This window comes from Rhinopithecus roxellana, chromosome 6 (genome assembly GCF_007565055.1).
Source record: "Rhinopithecus roxellana isolate Shanxi Qingling chromosome 6, ASM756505v1, whole genome shotgun sequence".
NCBI lineage: Eukaryota > Metazoa > Chordata > Mammalia > Primates > Cercopithecidae > Rhinopithecus > Rhinopithecus roxellana.
This window is the reverse complement of record NC_044554.1, coordinates 92,707,337-92,729,050: the sequence shown is the minus strand read 5'-3', so window position 1 is coordinate 92,729,050 and position 21,714 is coordinate 92,707,337. Positions and strand designations below refer to the sequence as shown.

At 41.2% G+C, this 21,714-nt stretch overlaps 1 protein-coding gene across 3 annotated transcripts in view; it reads right to left on the bottom strand.

Annotated features, from left to right (window-relative positions):
* The window catches only part of POU6F2 (POU class 6 homeobox 2), a 503,614-nt gene that overhangs the window by 28,033 nt on the left and 453,867 nt on the right, over positions 1 to 21,714 (bottom strand). For all 3 annotated transcript variants that reach the window (XM_010364247.2, XM_010364248.2, XM_030932918.1), the window contains one exon: positions 7,784 to 7,990. In XM_010364247.2, coding sequence (XP_010362549.1) covers positions 7,784 to 7,990 — 207 coding nt within the window. The remainder of the gene's footprint in view (positions 1 to 7,783; positions 7,991 to 21,714) is intronic.

Sequence of the window (21,714 nt, the reverse complement as noted above, 5' to 3'; positions counted from 1 at the left end):
TTTTTTTCTTCCCTTGCTCCTCTTGCTTTCTCTGGTGTCTCCTTTGTTTTCAGCTACAACAAATGTACTCATGACTTGACTCCCATATACTCATGACTCAACTCCAAGTACATGCTCTCATTAATTCTTTTTTGTGTTTTGCTATAGACTCCTAAATGGTTTGCTCACAGTAGATGGTTTACTTCAGTTCAACCTCTGTAGTGCCAGCAGAGTTATTTTCTTGAAAAAAAAAAAAAAAAAAAAGCTAAGCATGCCATTCCTCTTTTAAAATACCTCTAACACATTTAGCAGGTTCTGTTCCCCATGCCACCCAACTGGGTGAGTCCCTCCAACAGGGGTTGTCAGACACCCTACATAGGAGTGATCCTACAGGCATCGGGTTGGTGCCCCTTGAGGTCAGAGGTCCCAGAGGAAGGAGGAGGCACCCATCTTTGCTGTTCTCCAGCCTCCTTGAATGATATGACAAGGCATAGGAGCGAATCAGATGAGTAGGGCCTGAAGTGAACCCCCAGCAAACTGTAGCAGCCCTGAGAAGATGGACTTGACCTTTGAAAGAAAAACAAGCAGAAAGCAACAACAACAGCATCATCATCAACAACAACAACAAGCCCCCACAAAAACCCCATCCAAGGATCAGCAGCCTCAAAGACTGAAACTAGACAAACTCACAAAGATGGGAAAGAATCAATGAAAAAATGCTGAAAACCCAGAAGACCAGAGTACCTCTTCTCCAAATGATCATAACGTCTCTCCAACAAGGGCACAGAACTGGATGGAGGATCAGATGGACTAATTGACATCAACAGGCTTCAGAAGATAGATAATAAAAACTACGATGAGCTAAAGGAGCATGTTCTCACCCAATGCAAAGAAGCTAAGAACCTTGATAAAAGGTTTGAGGAATTGCTAACTACCATAACTAGTTTAGAGAGGAACATAAATGACCTGATGGAACTGAAAAACACTGCACGAGAACTTCGTGAAGCATACACAAGTATCAATAGCCAAATCAATCAAGTGGAAGAAAGGATATTAGAGTTTGAAGACCACCTTGCTGAAATAAGGCATGCAGACAAGACTAGAGAAAAAAGAATGAAAAGGAATGAACAAAGCTTCCAAGAAATACGGGACTTCATAAAAAGACCAAACTTATGATTGATTGGAGTACCTGAAGGAGATAGGGAGAATGGAAACAAGCTGGAAAACACACTTCAGGATATTATCCAGGAGAACTTCCCCAACCTAGCAAGAAAGGCCAACATGCAAATACAGGAAATACAGAGAAAACCATTAAGATATTCCATGAGAAGATCAACCCCAAGACACATAATCATTAGATTCTCTAAGGGCAAAATGAAGGAAAAATTGTTAAGGGCAGACAGAGAGAAAGGCCAGGTCACTTACAAAGGGAAGTCCATAAAACTAACAGCAGATCTCTCAGCAGAAACTCTACAAGCCAGAAGAGATTGGGGGCCAATATTCAACATTCTTAAAGAAAAGAATTTTCAATCCAGAATTTCATATCCAGGCCAATTAAGCTTCACAAGTGAAGGAGAAATAAAATCATTCCCAGACAAGCAAATGCTTAGGGATTTTGTTACCACCATACCTGCCCTGCAAGAGCACCTGAAGGAAGCACTAAATATGGAAAGGAAAAACCAGTACCAGTCACTGCAAAAACACACCAAAAAGCCCAGGCGCCGTGGCTCTTGCCTGTAATCCCACTTTGGGAGGCTGAGGTGGGTGGATCACCTGAGGTCAGGGTTTGAGACCAGCCTGGCCAACATGGCAAAACCCCGTCTCTACTAAAAATACAAAAAATAGCCAGGGGTGGCGGTGCGGGCCTGTAATACCATCTACTCAGGAGGCTGAGGCAGGAGAATCAGTTGAACCCAGGAGGCAGAGGTTGCAGTGAGCTGAAATTGTGCCACTGCACACCAGCCTTGGTGACAAGAGTGAAAATCTGTTTAAAAACAACAAAACAAAAACAAACACAAAAAACACCAAAATATAAAGACCAATGACACTATGAGGAAATTACATCAACTAGTGTGCAAAATAACAAAATAGCAGCATGGTGGCAGAATCAACTTCATATATAACAATACTAACCCTAAATGTAAATGGGCTAAATGCCCAATTAAAAGACACAGACTGGCAAATTAGATAAAAAGTCAGGAGCCATTAGTGTGTTGTATTCAGGAGACCCATCTCACGTGCAAAGGCACATGCAGGCTCAAAATAAAGGGATGGAGGAAAATTTACCAAGCAAATGGAAAGCAAAAAAAAAGCAGGGGTTGCAATCCTAGTCTCTGACAAAATGGACTTTAAACTAGTGAAGATCAAAAAGGACAAAGAAGGGTATTACATAATGGTAAAGGGAACAATTCAACAGGAAGAGCTAACTATCCTAAATATACATGCACCCAATACAGGAGCACCCAGATTCATAAAACAAGCTCTTAGAGACCTACAAAGAGACTTAGACTCCCACACAATAATAGTAGGAGACTTTAATACCCCACTGTCAGTATTAGATAAATCAATGAGACAGAAAATTAACAAAGATATTCAGGACTTGAACTCAGCTCTGGATCAAGTGGACCTAATAGACCTAACAGAACTCTCCACCCCAAATCAACAGAATATACATTCTTCTCAGTGCCACATGGCCCTTATTCTAAAATCAACCACATAACTGGAGTAAAACTCTCCTCATCAAATGTGAAAGAACTGAAATCATAACCATCTCTCAGACCACAGTGTGATCAAATTAGAACTCAAGATTAAGAAACTCACCAAAACATGGCCGGGCGCGGTGGCTCAAGCCTGTAATCCCAGCACTTTGGGAGGCCGAGACGGGAGGATCACGAGGTCAGGAGATCAAGGCCATCCTGGCTAATACGGTGAAACCCTGTCTCTACTTAAAAATACAAAAAACTAGCCGGGGGATGAGGCGGGCGCCTGTAGTTCCAGCTACTCGGGAGGCTGAGGCAGGAGAATGGCGTAAACCCAGGAGGCGGAGCTTGCAGTGAGCTGAGATCCGGCCACTGCACTCCAGCCTGGGTGGCAGAGCAAGACTCCGTCTCAAAAAAAAAAAAAAAAAAAAAAAGAAACTCACCAAAACCGCATGATTACATGGAAATTGAACAACCTGCTCCTAGATGACTCCTGGGTAAATAATGAAATTACGTCAGAAATCAAGAAGTTCTTTGAAACCGATGAGAACAAAGACACAACGTACCAGAATCTCTGAGATGCAGCTAAGGCAGTGTTAAGAGGGAAATTTATACCACTAAATGCCCACACCAGAAAGCTAGAAAGATCTCAAATCAACACCTAACATCACAATTAAGAACTAGAGAGGCAAGAGCAAACTAATCCAAAAGCTAGCAGAAGACAAGAAATAACTAAGATCAGAGAAGAATTGAAGGAGACAGAGACAAGAAAAAACCCTCCAAAAAATTAATAAATCCAGGAACTGTGTTTTTGAAAAAAAATTAACAAAATAGATAGACCACTAGCTAGATTAATAAAGATGAAAAGAGAGTAGAATCAAATAGTCACAATAAAAAGTGATAAAGGGGATATCACCACTGACCTCACAGAAATGCAAACTACCACCAGGTAACACCATAAACACCTCTACAGAAATAAACTAGAAAATCTAGAAGAAATGAATAAATTCCTGGACACATACACCCTCCCAAGACCAAATCAGGAAGAAGTCAAATCCCTGAATAGACCAATAACAAGTTCTGAAATTGAGGCAGTAATTAATAGCCTACCAACAACAACAACAAAAAGCCCAGGACCAGATGGAGTCACAGTTGAATTCTATCAGAAATGCAAAGAGGAGCTGGTACCACTGCTTCTGGAACTATTTCAAACAATTGAAAAGGAGGGACTCCTCCCTAACTCATTTTATGAAGCCAGCGTCATCCTGATACCACAACCGGGAAGAGACACAACAAAAAAAGAAAGCTTCAGGCCAATATTCCTGATTAACATAGATGCAAAAATCCTCAATAAAATACTGGCAAAACAAATCCAGCAGCAGATCAAAAAACTTATCCACCACGATCAAGTCAGCTTCATCCCTGGCATGCAAGGCTGGTTCAACTTATGCAAATCAATAAATGTAATCCATCACATAAACAGAATCAAAGACAAAAACCACATGATTATCTCAATAGATGCACAAAAAGCCTTTGATAAAATTCAGCATCCCTTCATGTTAAAAACTCTTAATAAACTAGGTATTGATGGAACATATCTCAAAATAGTAAGAGCTATTTATGACAAACCCACAGCCAATATCATATTGAATGGGCAAAAGCTGGAAGCATCCCCTTTGAAAACAGGTACAAGACAAGGATGCCCTCTCTTACCACTCCTATTCAACATAGTATTGGAAGTCTGGCCAGGGCAATCAGGTGAGAGAGGAAAATAAAGTGTGTTTAAATAGGAAGAGAGGAAGTCAAATTATCTCTGCTTGCAGATGACATGATTTTATATTTAGAAAACCCCATCATCTTGGCCCAAAAACTCCTTAAACTAATAAGCAAGTTCAGCAAAGTCTCAGGATACAAAATCAATGTGCAAAAATCACAGGCATTCTTTTACACCAACAATAGACAAGCAGAGAGCCAAATCATGAATTAACTCCCATTCACAATTACTATAAAGAGAATAAAATACCTAGGAATACAGCTAACAGGGGATGTGAAGGACCTCTTCAAGGAGAACTACAAACCACTGCTTAATGAAATAAGAGAGGACACAAACAAATGGAAAAACATTCCATTCTTTTGGATAGGAAGAATCAATATTGTGAAAATGGCCATACTACCTAGAGTAATTTATAGATTCAATGCTATACCCATCAAACTACCATTGACATTCTTCACAGAATTAGAAAAAACTATTTTAAGTTTCATATGGAATCAAAGAAGACCCCATATAGCCAAGACAATCATAAGCAAAAAGAACAAAGCTGGAGGCATCACTCTGCCTGACTTCAAACTATACTACAAGGCTACAGTAACCAAAATAGCATGGTACTGGCACCAAAACAGATATATAGACCAATGGAGCAGAATAGAGACCTCATAAATAACACCATACATCTAAAACCATCTAATCTTGGACAAACCCGACAAAAACAATGGGGAAAGGATTCCCTCTTTAATAAATGGTGCTGGGAAAACTGGCTAGCCATATGCAGAAAATCAAAACTGGACCCCTTTCTTACACATTATACAAAAATTAACTCAAGATGGATTAGACTTAAATGTAAAACCCCAAACCATAAAAACCCTAGAAGAAAACCTAGGCAATACCATTCAGGACATAGGCATGGGCAAAGACTTCATGACAAAAATGCCAAAAGCAATCGCAACAAAAGCCAAAATTGACAAATGGGATCTAATTAAACAAAAGAGCTGCACGGCAAAAGAAACTAGCATCAAAGTGAACAGGCAACCTATAGAATGGGAGAAAATTTTTGCAATCTATCCATCTGACAAAGGTCTAATATCCAGAATTTACAAGGAACTTAAACAAATATACAAGAAAAAAACAACCCCACCAAAAAGTGGGCAAAGGATATGAACAGACACTTCTCAAAAGAAGACATTTACACAGCCAACAAACATATGAAAAAAAGCATAATATCACTGATCATCAGAGAAATGCAAATGAAAACCACAATGAGATACCATTTCATGCCAATCAGAATGGTGATTATTAAAAAGTCAGGAAACAATAGATGCTGGGGAGGCTGTGGAGAAATAGGAACGCTTTTACACTGTTGGTGGGAATGTAAATTAGTTCAATCATTGTGGAAGATAGTGTGGTGATTCCTCCAGGATCTAGAACCTGCAATATCATTTGACCCAGCAATCCCATTACTGGGTATATACCCAAAAGAATATAAATCATTCTACTATAAAGACACATGCACATGTATATTTATTGCAGCACTGTTTACAATAGCAAAGACATGGAACCAACCCAAATGCCCATCAATGATAGACTAGATAAGGAAAATGTGGTACATATACACCATGGAATACTATGCTGCCATAAAAGGGAATGAGGTAATGTCCTTTGCAGGGATACGGATGAAGCTGGAAGCCATCATCCTCAGCAAACAAACACAGGAACAGAAAACCAAACACCTCATGTTCTCACTCATAATGGGGAGTTGAACATTGAAAACAGATGGACACAGAGAGGGGAACAACACACACCAGGGCCTGTTAGGGGGTAGGGGTGCGAGGAGGAAACTTAGAGGACGGGTCCATAGGTGCGGCAACCACCATAGCACATGTATACCGTATACCTATGTAACAAACCTGTGCGTTCTGCACATGAATCTCTTTGTGTGTGTGTGTGTGTGTGTATGTGTGTGGTTTTTTTAAGAAGAAGTTTAAAAAAAAAAACAAAACAAAAAACCAAAAACAAGCCCTCATAGATCTCCAGGGCTTGGCTGCAGAGTAAATCATCACCATCATCATCACCATCACCATCATCATCACTATCATCACGACTATGTTAGTGCTTACTGCATGCCAGGCACTATTCTGACCACTTCATATGTGTTAACTCATTTAATCCTCATAACCACCCGGTGAGGTAGCTACTGGTGTATCCCCACTTTACAAATGAGGTAACAGGGGCACAAAGATGATATGTAGTGTGTTCAAGATCACACAGAGAAAAAGTCCATCCTTTTCGGCTTGTTTATAGAGCCCTTCCATGAATGTCCTCCGCCTCCTCTCTGCTCCAATCACATGAGCCTTTCTCCTGTTTCTCAGCACTTCATCCTCTTTCCCATTTCCCTGCCTTTGTGCCTGCTGTTCCCTCTACTTGGAATGTTGTTAACCCTTCATTTACTTGGTTAACTCATACCCAACTGTCCAGACTCCATTCCCAAGCCATTATCTCTGGGAGGACTAAAAATTCTCTGGGCAGAGTTGGTCACTTCCAGCTCTGTGGTGACACCTGCCCTGTCACAGGACAGTCTCTGCTCTACTGCACAACAGATTCTGCTTATATATCTGTGTCCTCTACAGGGTGATGAGCTCCCTAAAATCAGAAAGCATCTCTCCTTTATTTCTGTTTCTTCACATTTATCAGGGGCCTGCTATACAGTAGGTTATCAAAAAATGTTTGTTGAAGGAGCCAATTAACCAGACACTCCATGAGGTCAGGGACCACACCTTTCTTTTGTGCTGCAGACCCAACCTCTAGCACAAACACATAGGAAGCTCTCAATTGATATTTGAATGGAAAAATTAATTGGATCATCATGGTTTTGTGAAATTCAACCAAGCAGAACTCTGTATTTTTCATTTCCTCATTTATAGGCAGTGGTTTCAGTAGCAGCAACTTGGGATCTCTTAATATTTAATAATTTTTTCATTCACAGTTAAGGCATGAGTGTTCTTGGTTTCTCTTTGACCTCATCTTGAAAATCTGAAAATTAAGTATCTTGAGCACAGATTAATAATAATCCATCCCTATTGAATTTTAGGGCACTCTCTCTGTAATTTAATATATTCTTATTTTTAGATTAAAGAGATATTTAGTTATCACCCATATTCATTAAGAATGAAAAATAGAGTTACATGCCATTTTATAAGTGTCGATATGTTCAGATGAGTGAGATCAAATATTTTGTAATGTAAAAATTACTTTTCACTGATTGAGACCAAAGAGGAGAAGCTGAGTAAGGAGAGTGTCCTGTGCCATGGCTGCCTTGGCCTGGAACATTTACCTGCTGGCCGGGCTTGATGGGTGACAGCGTGATGCCCTGGGTGTTGATCACAGGCAGGATCTGGTTCCCAATGACTGTGGCGATGATCTGGCCCTGGGCGTTTGTTAGGAGCTGGGGTGTGATTGGCTGCACTTGCAAGCCCTGAGTGCCGCTCGCTGCTTGGCTCGATGGCCCTGGATTAGGCATCAGTGGAATGGTCCCGATAATCTGCAAGAGACAGGCCCAAAGGTGAAGAGCTGGCTCCGTTAAGGGTCTGCGCATGCAACTGAAGACCATGCAGAGTCTGGTCTCTGTAGGATGCTCCCTGGGAGCTGACTCAGAATCTGCAAGCAGCTCTGGAGGGGGGTGCGGTGGAAGAAAGTGGCAGGGGCAGGCATCTAAAGAAGAGATAAGTACACATGAACTGAGTTCATGGGATGGAAAGGAGAAACATCTTATATAAAAATAAAATCAAGCATCTGTTAAGGTATAAACATGCAGTTTTTGCCAGGGCAGGTCTGACATCTGCTTTTTCTCAGAACCAGAGGGAGGATGGGCTTCTCACAGTACTCAAGGCCCTCTTCCACCCGGGAAGCTGCATCCCACCGCCCCTCAAACCTGGGTGGCTCCACACTCCCTGAACTAAAGGGGATCCTTTGACATTCTTTCCTCTGCTTCCTTCCCTCCACCGACATTCAGCTCCTCTCCCAAGGCTGAGGGAGGGGCTCCCTGATACTCGCAGCAGGATTGGGGCCTCACACACCCTGGTGTTTACAGTGGTGGAGAGCCTGGGCTCTCAGAGTGACAGGATTCCATTCCCAGCTGTGCCACTTGCTGGCTGTGGCACATTTGTCAAGGGACCTAAGCTTTCTGAAGGCTTGAGAGAATTGAGATTATAAACAAGTTTTTGAAACTCTTAAAGTAGAGGTGAAATGACTACTGAGGACTGAAATCAGAAAGAAAATGCCTTTGAAATGATGTGTTGTAAAGCCAGGGCCTAAAGGTGAGGGGCTTGGGGCTTCTGTGGCAGGTGGCGGGGGAGGCTCTTCTCTGTATCCAGTGGCTTCTGGCTTCAGCGAGGGATCGTGGGGACAGACTGCAGGAGGGGCCTGGCCAGATCCAATTACTGTGCCAAGGAGAAAGACACCATGAATAGAAACAGCAAATGGACAGACTGGGTGTCCACAGAATCTGGAAATAGAGACCATATTGTTAGGGACACACTGTTAGTGACAGATGTAATCTGTAAAAACCTAAAACACGATCTCTATTTCCAACTGTGGTGGCATCTCCTGAGAAGCGACATGGTACTGGCCGTGTGGATGCTTTTCTGCCTCCACATACAGTAGGATGGTTACGCAGCTCTGCTTTGCCGGTCGCCTTCAAGGGCTCTGGCTCCCAGAGGTGAAATCTGGTGACCTGACCTGGGGGCCACCAGGACACAGTAATAAGATCTCAGGAAGTGTTTTCACACATATGATTTCTCTGCATTCTGTATTCTTACAGCACCTCTATGAAGTAATATTTGTCACGCCTCTGCTTACTAGACAAGACACAGGGGCACAGGGAGGCCAAGCAACTCAGCTGAGTTTCTTCACAGAAGCATTTGTAAGTGACAATCTGGGGCTACAGTCCAGGTCTGGTTGACCCCAAGCACTCGCTTTTCCATCCTTCCCCCTAGCTCCCACAACATGGAGAACCTTGGAGGGTGCCAGCTCTTAGAAAATGCACTGTGTATCTTGTCTGCAATTTCCCACTAGATGAAAGGCTGCTGGTGGGCTGGGTTTGTAAATGATACTGCTTTCTACCTGCACAATACCCCGAGCAGTGCTTTGAACATAGTTTCTCAGTAAATGTTTTTTGACTGAATGGTTTCTAGATTCAGCTGTCACTGGGACGCCTGATGCAGCTGGAACCACAGGAGAACTGCAAGACCATGCCATTCAGTGACAGATCGTGCTGGAGAAAGCCTTCTCATCCCTAGGCCGTTGCTTCCACCACAAAAGCCCCTGTGGGATGACACTAATGGAGGACCTGTGCGGATATCAAGTATCAATGGCATTTGTCAATGGAGGCCGATAAAGGTCAAGTAATTACTGGGAGAGTGGTCAGCTCTCCCCTAGGGAGTGTGGCAGGGCTGCAGTCTCACTGAGCAAGCCCACAATGCCTGGCCCGCAGCATCAGCAATGAGCACGTCCCATCAGTGCTGGCAAGGTCAGGAGGCGTCCACATCAATAGATCATAGTGCATAAGTACTTTATTGATGAGTGGTCTTGCATTAAACAGCCAGGATTCAAAGGCTGGCTCCTGTGACCCCACAAGCAAGGTAAGAGAGGCCCAGGAACAGGCCTCCCATCTTCAGCCTGTGTTGGATAACTCCCCTTTCCACACATGCACAATAAAAACTCAGCCACTGACCCACCCACTCTGGCCTTCCCCAGTGTCTTAGGCCTTTGCAGCCTCATTTCATCCTATAGGCCTGAGCTGAAAGCCTGTGGAAGCTGGATGCATCTACGGGGCAGGGCTGTGGGTCCTGTTTGGGGCAGGGTGTCAGTGCGATTAAGAGCCAATGGGAGCAAGTATCCTGAGAGAATGGTTCAGGGTGAGCACAGCACATGACAGTTACAGAACACACTGTGATGAAGACAGAGGCGTTCTGTCCCGGGAAGATTGACACCAGCCTGTGCTTGCCTCTGCAGTAGTGAAATACTCTGCCTGCTTCCTGGATGGAAAGAAGAAGAAAGGCAAATGCAAACAAGTCATCAGCCTCTTCCTTAAGCACAACCTCACTCTCGGCTGTGTGCCACCGCATTACTAAAACATGGTGCTGCCTATGTTCCTACCCACCCTGTCCTCTCTTCTTTTCTAGGCCTGAGCATCACTTATCAAGGATAGGATAACAGTAGTGTCAGAGCCAGAGGACTCTGTAATCACCTGACTATTGCTGCCTTTAACAAAGAGAGTCTGCCTTTGAGGTGGGGGTGCAGGGTCAGGAGCAGTTCTAAAGTCAGGAAGCCTTTGGTGACACTATGCATTCTTATTTTTGTTTCTCTTTGAGGGGCATTGGGGTCACCATCTCAACATGTCAAAAACTTGGTAGTGCATTATGGGGAATTTCGTCATATTCCCGAATGTATCACAATACGTTGGTTTCAATTGGCTCCCATTCATTGAAGGGTAAAGATGGTCACACACTGTGTCATCTAAATATTCTCTGATGTGCCTGTTTTGCTTACACTGGCTCTGATTCCTCTTAGCACTGCCACAGGTTTAATCAGAACTCCTCCATGGACTTTGACTTCACAGAGGTCGTTAAGAAGGGAACCGGGGGAACTGACATGGCAAAGATCTGAGACTCTCTGTACTCATGAGAAATTGTCCATTTCACCTGTGGAAATCATATTTTAAATTAAAGGCCTTTTGATACTCAAGGAAAGTATTTGCATCTACATATGTTTCAACTAAATCAGGAAATGAAAACGGAGGTTTGACAAGGCTGTAGGGGAATCTCTTATTTGAGAGTAAAGGTAGAAAGAGGATGCTTTTGGGACACTTGCAGTCCTAAAACTAGCTTTTGGAGTTTGACTTCCCAGCTCCCAGAAGCTAAGATTTACTGCTAGGAAAAGGATTTGCCACTGAGCACACGCACATCTAGGCTGTGACTCCTGTTCAAGCCACTCAATGTACAAGACAGATTTATGTTCTCCTGAAATGCCGAGGATTCCTGCAGAGCAGCCTAATACCTGTAGATCCTTCTCTCTGTAAACACTGTGTCAAGTGCCATGAAGGAGGCCAAAAAGATGCAACTGGGGCTGGGGAGGGGTAAACAAGACAGGTACTTTGCATGCAGAGATTCCAACAATCCAAGGGTGGAAATGATGAGCACCAAATGAATAGCAAGTACTCTCTGAGAAAAATCCCTATACCTACGTGGTGGGTATGCAAAAGACTATTGGAAATGAATGAGTTATTTCCGAGGAAGAAGGGTGGGTATGGTTTGAGAGGCCTTCACAGAAGAAATGGGGGCCAAGCAGGGTCTGGAGGTTGGGTACGATTTGGGGAAGGCAGAGAAACCATTCCAAATAAGACATCAGCCTAAAGGTGAGAAACATGGGGGATGGGGAGTTGGATGCAAGGGAAGGTTGAGACAGGTTAGCCTGGGAGGGTCAAATTTCATCCAGCCAAGGGGTTCTGATGAGTGAGTTTTGACAGGAGTGTAGGGGAGTGCTGAAATGGGGCTATTCCGTGTGAATGTCACTGTCTGGACAGAACGGACTCAAGTGGTGAGGGACTACAGATCTGGAAATCAGTTGTAGACCTAGGATGCTGCTGTAGTGTTCAAGTGTGAAGCAAAATGCCTCAATAACTCTTTGGCATAGGATTTGCTTGATTCACTAACTTCTGCTTTAATTCAAAAAGCATGGCCTACTCTCTGCCTAGGTTGCAACATTAGAAAATTTGCAGTTAAGTTATTGCCCTGTAAATCTCATAGCAAATAGCTGAGGCATTATTTGCAATGATCCTCTATGTCTTTGCCCCAGTTCTCCACCAGTGATGATTCATCCCTGAAAAATGCTTTAACCAGGCCAAAGCCCATACTAGTATTGTAATAATAATTTGTGACCTAAAAGAGTCTGGCTTCTCTGAAACAGGACTTACTTGGTTGTTGCTGTGAATGTCCATCTATCTCTTTCCTTAAATGAGTTAAGAGCATAAATCACAAAAGAGGAATAAAGTTCATATTGTAAGAGCAACTTAAAAAAATCATTCAAATAGTAGTGTTTGCTAGCACACGTATTTAAAAGATCCCCATTTCCCTAAGAACTTGAGTGGCTTACGCCCAAATGTGACTATCACGAATTCAGCAGCTATTACAACTTAAGCCATAATGAAGATTAGCTTGCAATTGTAGCCAACTCCAGCAATTCAGGGTTCTGAAGCCCCTTTTGAGTCATGAGGTTATCATTACACTGCCCTCATGTGCCTCAGTCTAGTTGAGGTAGTCAATAGAGATGAATCATGACTGATGGTGGGTAAAGTGTCCTGAATGTATTCACTGCTGACGGGTGCATGTCATCAGCAGCAGTCTGAGAGTTCTGTCACAGAAGCCCAGGGCATTCAGATAAGTCATCTGAAAGGCCACATGTTGTTATAGCCAATGATAATGCTGTTAAACTCTGTGATGGAGAATGTGATTGCAGATGTCAAATTGACAAGTAATTTTGTTGCCCATATATGTAAGAAAAGGAGACCCATCAATGCTGTAAATCGGTAATTTCCTCAGGTCTTTCAATCCATCAGCAGAGAAAATTCTTTCCCAAATATTTGTGCAATCTCAGCACATTTTGGTCAAGAGATTTTTGTTAACACTAGCATCATCCTGTCCATTCTTGAACAAGAGCTTATAACGTTTGAGAGCCAGGGAGATGGTGGTGAGTGATCACCAAACAGAAGCAGCCCATCAATCTTCTCCTTTCTTTCTGGTCTGGCCACAACTATTCTTTCTCTTCCTCCAAGTAATGATTTTGTCCTCCTTATACAGCATATTCATTCTAGGCTCACTGTACTCCCAAAGTTAGGGTTAAACTCTCTTAGAATTATTTTGGCAACTCTGATTAGGATGTTGGCTCTGGAAAGGTAGGAGAATACTATTATTTCTCAAACAAAATGAATTTTTCCAAGACGCAAACTCGTGCCCTCTTGCATTTGGCTATGTCCAAGACGGAGAACAAGAGAAGCATGAATGTAGAGAGAGGCTTTAGCAGAGAATTTAAATCAGAGAATGTAAAGGCATAAAGACAAGCAGATGAAGGCATCTAATCAGAGGAAGACACTAGCCAAGGGCAAATGGGTTTAATCTTGCAGGAAATGCCAATCCTCTAGCCATGGCTTTCTGGAGCTCTGGAGGTTCCAGGGTTTGGGAAGAAACAGTTTCTTCCTTCCCATGACTGTTTGACAATGTCTGGGATGGGCATGGGAATAGGAATGGCAGTGTGTTCCAAGATGGTATCACTACAATCCAGGATACGAGACAAATTAGCTTAGACCAACCTGCAAGAAATGGATGACACATATTTGTTTAATGAGCAACTGTGAGAAAGGATTTTTGAAGGTATACACTTTAATGCTTTTATTAGGGGTATCAATAGGTACTCTACCCCTGGGAATACCCACCTACTTGATACTTTTCCTTGTCAGTCAGAATTAGAATCCTTGCTTGGTGCTCTACTATTTGGTTTCAACTTTAGAAACACACTCACAGACAAGAGTAAAGAACTGAAGGTGTCAGGATCTTTAAAATGACACTTTCTGTCACACTAAGAAAGGAATAATTTGCATGAAAACCGATGTTATTTAAACAGCAATAACAACAATAAAAACAATCCTCTCCCCTAAAAGCTTCTCAAAAGCCATTAAAGTTAATTCTCCTTAATAGAGTTTAAGATGTATACCAAAGAAAAAAAGAATTCCCCACTGGCTGGGTTTCAGCCCAGGCTTTGCCACTAACTGGTAGGAGATCAATAGTGAATTACTTTACCTCTTAAGATCTCAGTCTACTCACCTGTAAAATAGGAATAGTAATGTCCACTTCATAAGGTTACTGTGAGAACTAAGATAATCTATGCAAAGCACTCAGCACTGTGGTTTACCAGCCAAATAACTGTTCAATAATAAATGGTCCTTCGTAGTTTAATTTTGTTTACATGCTTGTGTGGTAACTCCTGGGCATTTACACTAAATTGCAAAAGCTCTTTTGAATTCTTCTGAATGTTGTATTTTTTATCATGGAAATTATTTACCATGATGAAGATGATAGCTTATTATGAAATGTAATTTGATCTTCCCTGTTTTATAATAGAATGCTACGTTGGAAGTTTCCATGGGGGCACCAAGACCCAATTGGTGCTGCATTCCAGTGGAGGGACTAGAGTATGTGCTGGACTTATAGAGGAGGTTAATGAAAACCAATTAGACAGTTCCAGAACTCAGACCTTGACAATGAGGACAGACACAGAGAATTTTTGAAAATCTGTGTCTTCCTCACTTCCAGAGGTGGAGCATGGGGAGCTTTCTCCTTACCTCAAGGACAATAAAAGTGGTCGAATAAATATTGTGCTCTCAAATTTGGGGGAAATATTCTTGAGTAATGAAAAGGTGAGAGGCTATGGCTTTTGAGCTGAGGAGGGAGGAGAGAGAAAAAGGGAGGATGAGAGAGAGAGAAGAGAGAGAAGAAGAAGAAGAGGGAGGAAGAGAAGAGGCAGGGAGAGACAAAGAGAGTGAGAAAGATCACTCACCACCTGCCATTGACACTAGCTACTCTCCCATGACAGCAGGAGTAAGGATGTGTGAGTGTTTCTCTGGGCTCAATATTATGGGTTTGAACCATTTAAAATCCTGTCCCAGAGGACCCCTCGGGGAATGGACACTGGACAACACCAGAGAGGGCTTTGAAGAGTGGATCTGGAGAAAACCAAGCTCCGAGCAGGAAGTGGGCACCTGGAAGAAAACACAGTGCTCATAACAATGTGCCACTGCAAAGTCCCAGCTGGGCCTCAAAAGAATGCATGAAAGTGCCCCCAAGAGTTGGCCTGAGCCATTGGCTGGTCCAGAGAGCAGGAAACCTTCTGCCATTCTCATCCGCTCATGTCTCCTTTCCTCACCTCAACCTGACTAGTTGAGGGCATCACGAGCAAGCTGGAGCAGGATGGGAACCATTCCAACAGGGAGAGCAGGAGGGGCCGGCTACCCTTTTCCACAGCAGCAAGCAGCAGGAAGGAGGCCCCAGTTGGGGCTGCTAATGGTGTTTTAAATTAGAGCTGCAGTTGGGACCGTTGTCAGGTAACTGGGCATCTTATTTGCAATTAAAGTGGCCATACAAGATTGTGTTACCTGAGATGCCCAGAGAAGTCAAGAAGCAAGAAACCGCTGAGCTCTTGTTCCAGGGAAGAGGAACATCACCACTGAGAAGGCTGAAAGGGGCTGCCTTGCTCTCAAATATTAAGGTCAATAACACACAGAAAAGACATTTTATGAGTCATAACGAACATCAGGACTTTATCAACTAAGTGCTTGAAAAACAGAGGAGAAATGAAGGCAAGAAAGAGACAAGGAAAAAGAGAGGAGAGAATTTAAGAAGCTAGCAGAGGTACAGCATTTTAAACTGTGAGCAGAATATATTTCCCCATAAACTATGAATTCGGTTTATTTCTGAGAGGTAGCAGCTGCTATTTATAATAGTGATTGTTGAAGTTTCAGCTGACTTAAACATATATACTATTCAAATGCATTAGTTGCTGACATTCCTCTGAAGATTTTGAAACCTTAAACTTGTAACAGGAACAGTCAATGCCTACCAACAGGGACAATAGTTACGATATCTCAAAAAAGGTCAGAAGAGTCAGGAGAAGTTTTGACATGGTCATTGACAGTTACGTTAGCAAGGTTGTTCCCATTAGTAACCAGAAATATTTACAAGTTGTGCTTGTAAATATAACAAAGATGTGCTTTTGTGGCTCTTCATTTCCTCTATTATGTTTAACTAAACACCAAACTCCCAAACACGTTCTTGAACAGTCTTTTTTCATGTAGTTATTGGGGAAGAAGAAATCTAGTATGTCTGCCTGTGTTTTCCAATTACAAATGATGAAGCAGGGAGAAGAGATTCTATTAGATCTTAATGACATAAAACAGGATGAATAATGCCAATTCCAAAGGTGCTTTATGGGAATAATTTGCGTATAGAGTGTGGCCTGAACCCTAGTTATGCAGCCCATGAGCAGCAAACCTCGCAGAAGAAAGTCCACATTTCAGGGAACTGACAGGTCTCCCAGGTAGGAGTCAACTCAATGGATATTCTTGAGTCAACTCAATGATCATTCTTATTGGACTTGAATATTTCTCGGGTCCTTTGGCAAAATAAAGTTAGCAGCCTCGGCCCCATTCTGAACAGTTGACAGTTCCTACTACAATAATACTACAACTGAATCTGGCACACTCCACACTCTGGAGGCAGGTGTTGTGTTTTTGTGTGTGTGTGTGTTTGTTTTTCCTTAAATTTTTAATTTTAAGATGCAGCATAATATCTGGGGTTACATATTTTACTGTAATTATGAGATTTGCCATGTTCTCTTTTATCTGGGTTTCCACTAGAGCTTTAGGAAACATTGATAGAAAAAGGATTCGATCCTGAATATAATCAAAAGAGTAAATCAAATTTATACAAGATTATATTACATTGAGATGAGAATTAAGTATGGAGTCATTGTAACCACCTTCGTGGTCTATTCCTGGAGTGATTGGTGGACAGCAATCAGTGTCTAGGAAATGTATCCTTTTTTTGAACACAGTATAGGTGCCTGCCATGAACACATGTTTTAAAATTATATCTGCATTATATATAGGCATAATGAAAAGCATACTGGAAAGTTCTGGATTACTTAAGGCTAATTGATTTCTCTACGGTACTTTTTTCCTTCTACTGCTCTGAATACTTTTTACTCAACTAGAAAGTAGGACGATGAAAACAGGAGATGGGCGAGTCAGTTATGCAAAATGTTATCTCCAGTTATTGTCAAGGTTGAGCTGGGCATTGCTATGGACTGAGGATTTATGTTCCCCCAAACTTCACATGTTGAAACCTCAAGTCCAGTGTAATAGTATTTGAAGTGAGGCCTTTGGAAAGTGATTAGGTCAACTGGGATTAGTGTCCATATAAAAGAGACCCCAGAGAGTTCCCTGGACCCTTCCACTATGTAAGGACGTAGCAAGAAGATAGCTGTCTGTGACCAGGAAGCGGGTCCTCACTGAACACTGAATCTGCTGGCACTGTGATCTTGAATTTCTCAGTCTCTACAACTATGAAAAATATATTTCTGTTGTTTAGAAGTCATCCAGTCTACCATATTCTGTTATAGCAGCCAGAAGAGACCAAGACAGACATGATGTTGGAATCAATGTTGACTGGCCTCCTCTGTGACTAAGGGGAAATACTTAGGGATACAAAGTAGTTCTCCCAGAAAGGGCCAGATAAGCAAGATGCTCAGCATTATGTGCAATTCTTTTTGGGCAAGGGAAGTGGAATTTGCAGGCGTCTTTTTGGAAATGGACAGAGAACTTGCCATTTTGTTTCGTGCCTGTCTTCTCCTGGGAAATGTATTGCTTATGGTTAACATATACTCGAAGTTTTAAGTATATAAGCGTGGTTATGTTTGTACAAATATTAACAATTACATATTGAACGTGTGTCAATATAGACAGTGGCAGCCTTTTCAGTGGCAGAACCCCTCTGCTTTATTCTGTGATGGCTTCAAAACTAAGAGGTGGTTTTATTCATGCATTTACTCATGTACAAATTCATCACTCACTCACTCACTCACTCACTCACTCACTCACTCACTCAGCAAATCCTTTCTGAGGGCCTCCTGTGTGCCTGGCATGGGGGCAGGGCATACCACATTGTACTAGCTCCCACTATAGAAGACCAGGATGCTACCCAGCCATCTGAATTTGTGTAAACCCTCTGTTTTGGATCAGTAGGAGTATTCTGTAAATCCTCTCTTATGGCACTAGCAACCCACCAATGAGAAGACAACCTATGCTCCTTGTAGGCAGGGCAGTCAAGATGGCAGCAATTTACATAAAACTGAAACCTGCACTGTTGACAAGAGTTCAGTATGTTCTTTTCTCCTCCTGGAAACTGCTGCAACTGTCAATGACTTCAGGTGATCTCCCAAAGTTCCTCCTTTTGAAGACCAATTACATGCTCAGATGTGTTTGTTGCTGGACAACCGAGTTCACCTTTCCTTGAAATATGACCTTATTCTCTCTGTGGATTGAAATGTCTATTCGTTTTTATTCCAATTAGAATTCTACAGATAGGAAAATTAAAATATATCCATAGATGGGAACTTTTTGGGAGTGTGATGGTGCTGCACCATAGTTGATGGCACTGTCAGGCAGTATTCTAGATCCTGAGAGTCCGAGAAACATCTGACTATTCTAAATTTTATTTTAAAGCCACTCTGTAGGAAGGAACATGACCAAAATGCCTGGGTAAGTCAGGTAACAATCTGGACTGAGTTACTTTATTGAGGGGGAGGGTAGGTGGGAAGTAGATCTATTGGGACTTCTGGTCTCTAAGGACATAAATTGAAGCTGCTGGTTTCTCACTGGAGAGTAGACATGGCAGGCACAGGGTGGAAAATGACCTCAACTTTGCATAGCACAATGCTCCTCCCAGTGGCCACAGCATAGTCATCACCTCTGCACATCTTGAGTCCATCACAAGGATCCTATGAATTTCTTACTTGTAAACAATGGCACAGCTCCATCACACTCCCAAAAAGTTCCCACCTATGGATATATTTTAATTTTCCTATCTGTAGAATTCTAGTTTGAATAAAAGTGAATGGACATTTCCACCCGCAGTTATTTATAACAAGGGCACCTGTGATATCGCATAAAAATGAATTCCTTCAAGCCATTGTGGACTTGGTTTCCATTTCTATCATCTTACATTAGTTATTCTTTTTTCCTCACTTATTTATTTGAATATTACTTATTCAGTGGGAGGAAATGAAAATATTTGTAAATATGATCTAATGTTTCAATTTCCAGTTCTTCTTAGTGGTTTAACATTTTGATTGTATTTTTCCACTAGAAAGTTTAAAAATGTTCCAGGTACTAGAAAACAAAGACAAATTTTTATGGATAAACTGGAAACATTTCTTTTCATCATTCTTTCCTTTTTCCCCCAGTGACTACAAATTAAACTATGGTTTCTTTTCATTTTCTTAGTAGCTGCCAACACTGTCAAATTGCTAAAACATTTTTTTCCCCCTTAAAAGAGAAGCACAACTGTGGTGAAGCCATCATTTTGCAGAAAGACCAACTTCATGAGCCTTTATATGGCTTTGCCTAAAACTTTAAGTTTTAATACCAGCAAAAATACCTAGAATTTGCAGAAGTATTTCTGCTTCTGCCTGTTGATGCCAGATTAAGTGACTAAATCATATTAAAGTTATTTATTGCTTGGGAGAACACCTGTTAGTGTCACTCAGCTTTGGTCCTTAGAAGCTTTAGGAAACATTCCTAAATCAACCACTGGACCTATGAACTGTTTATATTATTTTTCTTCCCAAATGAGAAAAGAAAGAGCTACAGCAGTGGTAGCAAACAAACAAACAAACAAACAAACAACAACAAAACCCTAAATTTGGACCAGTGATCTCCAATATTCCAAGTTTTTTGGAGCAATAGAAATTGGTGAAGAAAATGTTTGGCAATTGCTTAAGAAAATACTGTACATATTTAGCATCCCTTTGTACTTTGTTTATACTCAGTAAGCACATACAAGCTGTAAAGCTGAATTTAAATTAGGATAAACAACAAAACAAGTCTCTAAGAAAATAAGAGGGTGGGGAATGAAGCCATGCCAAGTGCCACTAAAGATGCATCTATTTATCACCACCCAGTTTCATGAGTCCAAGATGATTCATATGCTTTTTGTGAAGAGAATATCCACTGTTGTGGCAAAATTAAATGTATTTTGATAGTTGCATGTAATATTTATCTATCTATTCAATCAGAAAAAAGTTGTCTTCACCACTCAAACATATATTACTTTTTCAATTTTCTGTTAGTAATGTTTTTTTTTAATGTTCTTTAGGGTGAGACCACAGAATTTCTCATTTCTCACGACAAAGACCATAACTCATTAGAATTATGCTGATGAGTTTTTCTCATAAAATTGCATCCCCATTTTCATAGGTGGCCAATCTGCAACCTTATCCCTAATGATTAGCCAGTTTTTGATAGATGTATGCAAAGAGGGCTGGATATACTCTTCCAATTGTAGTTTCTCATAGTTTTCTAATTCCTACTTTAAATGTTCCTCAGAAAAAGAGTATTTGGAAGGCACTTCAAATTTGGTCCTGGTGAAATATGATTTATTATTGCTAATAAACCAATCAATAAATGTAATGATTTTCTGACTGTCCTGTTTTAAGCTCAATAATTTATAATTCATGCTGATAGCATGAATTTTGGCATTTTTAATTTCAAAAGTTATTTTTGAAGTACAGACTTGTCAGGAATATGTCTCACAGCCTTGCCAGATGATATCATTCACAGACTAGCCATATATATTATTAAGTAATGGAAAAGCTGGAATAGTGATACTTTCATCAAAGAACCACTAAGATGTTTAGCTACAAAGCCAAAAATAATCTATTTAACTTCGCTAAAAAAATTGGAGCATTTTAAGCAATGTTTGTAGTATCATATTTGGTTTCTGAGAAGGGTAAGTTTTTAGTACTTTCTGATTCATCTAGGTTCTGGATTTCAGGAACCAGTCTAGATATGCAGAACCACAGATACCATTCTCATTTCTACTGCCTTATCTCCATGTAAGCCTAGAGGGGCAGAAACTCTACTTTTCAAATATTTATAAATGTGTATGATTTTATAGTCTCAGAAATCGAATTCTCAAAGTCTGGAGTAGCACACTATGTCATTTCCTTTTGTATTCATTTAAGGAATTTGTGTATCACCTTTTAAACATAAACATTCTTTCAATAATGTTACCCTTTGTATTAAAAATCCTAAATAGTTCTTTTATAACCCAATAATACTGAGAAGATCCTCATATTAAGAAGGCTTCCATTTTAAACTTGCAAGAAAATCTTCAAATTCTATGTGAATTTAAAACAGATTTTTGTTTTTGCCCATGTTATTTACCCCTTCCTTTTGGCTATCTAGGATAGCTTGCTGATGTTACTTGCAGATTTACCGAAGGCAGATGGGAATGTTTTCATTCTAGACCATCAGAGGAAATCAACAGTTGTTAAACGACCCTAGCAGGTAATATCTCTGTGGCCCCTGTCTTTTGATTAAATAAAGTACAACATTTTGTTATGGAGAAAAGTGAATGCTATTATGTCTAGCAGCCATCT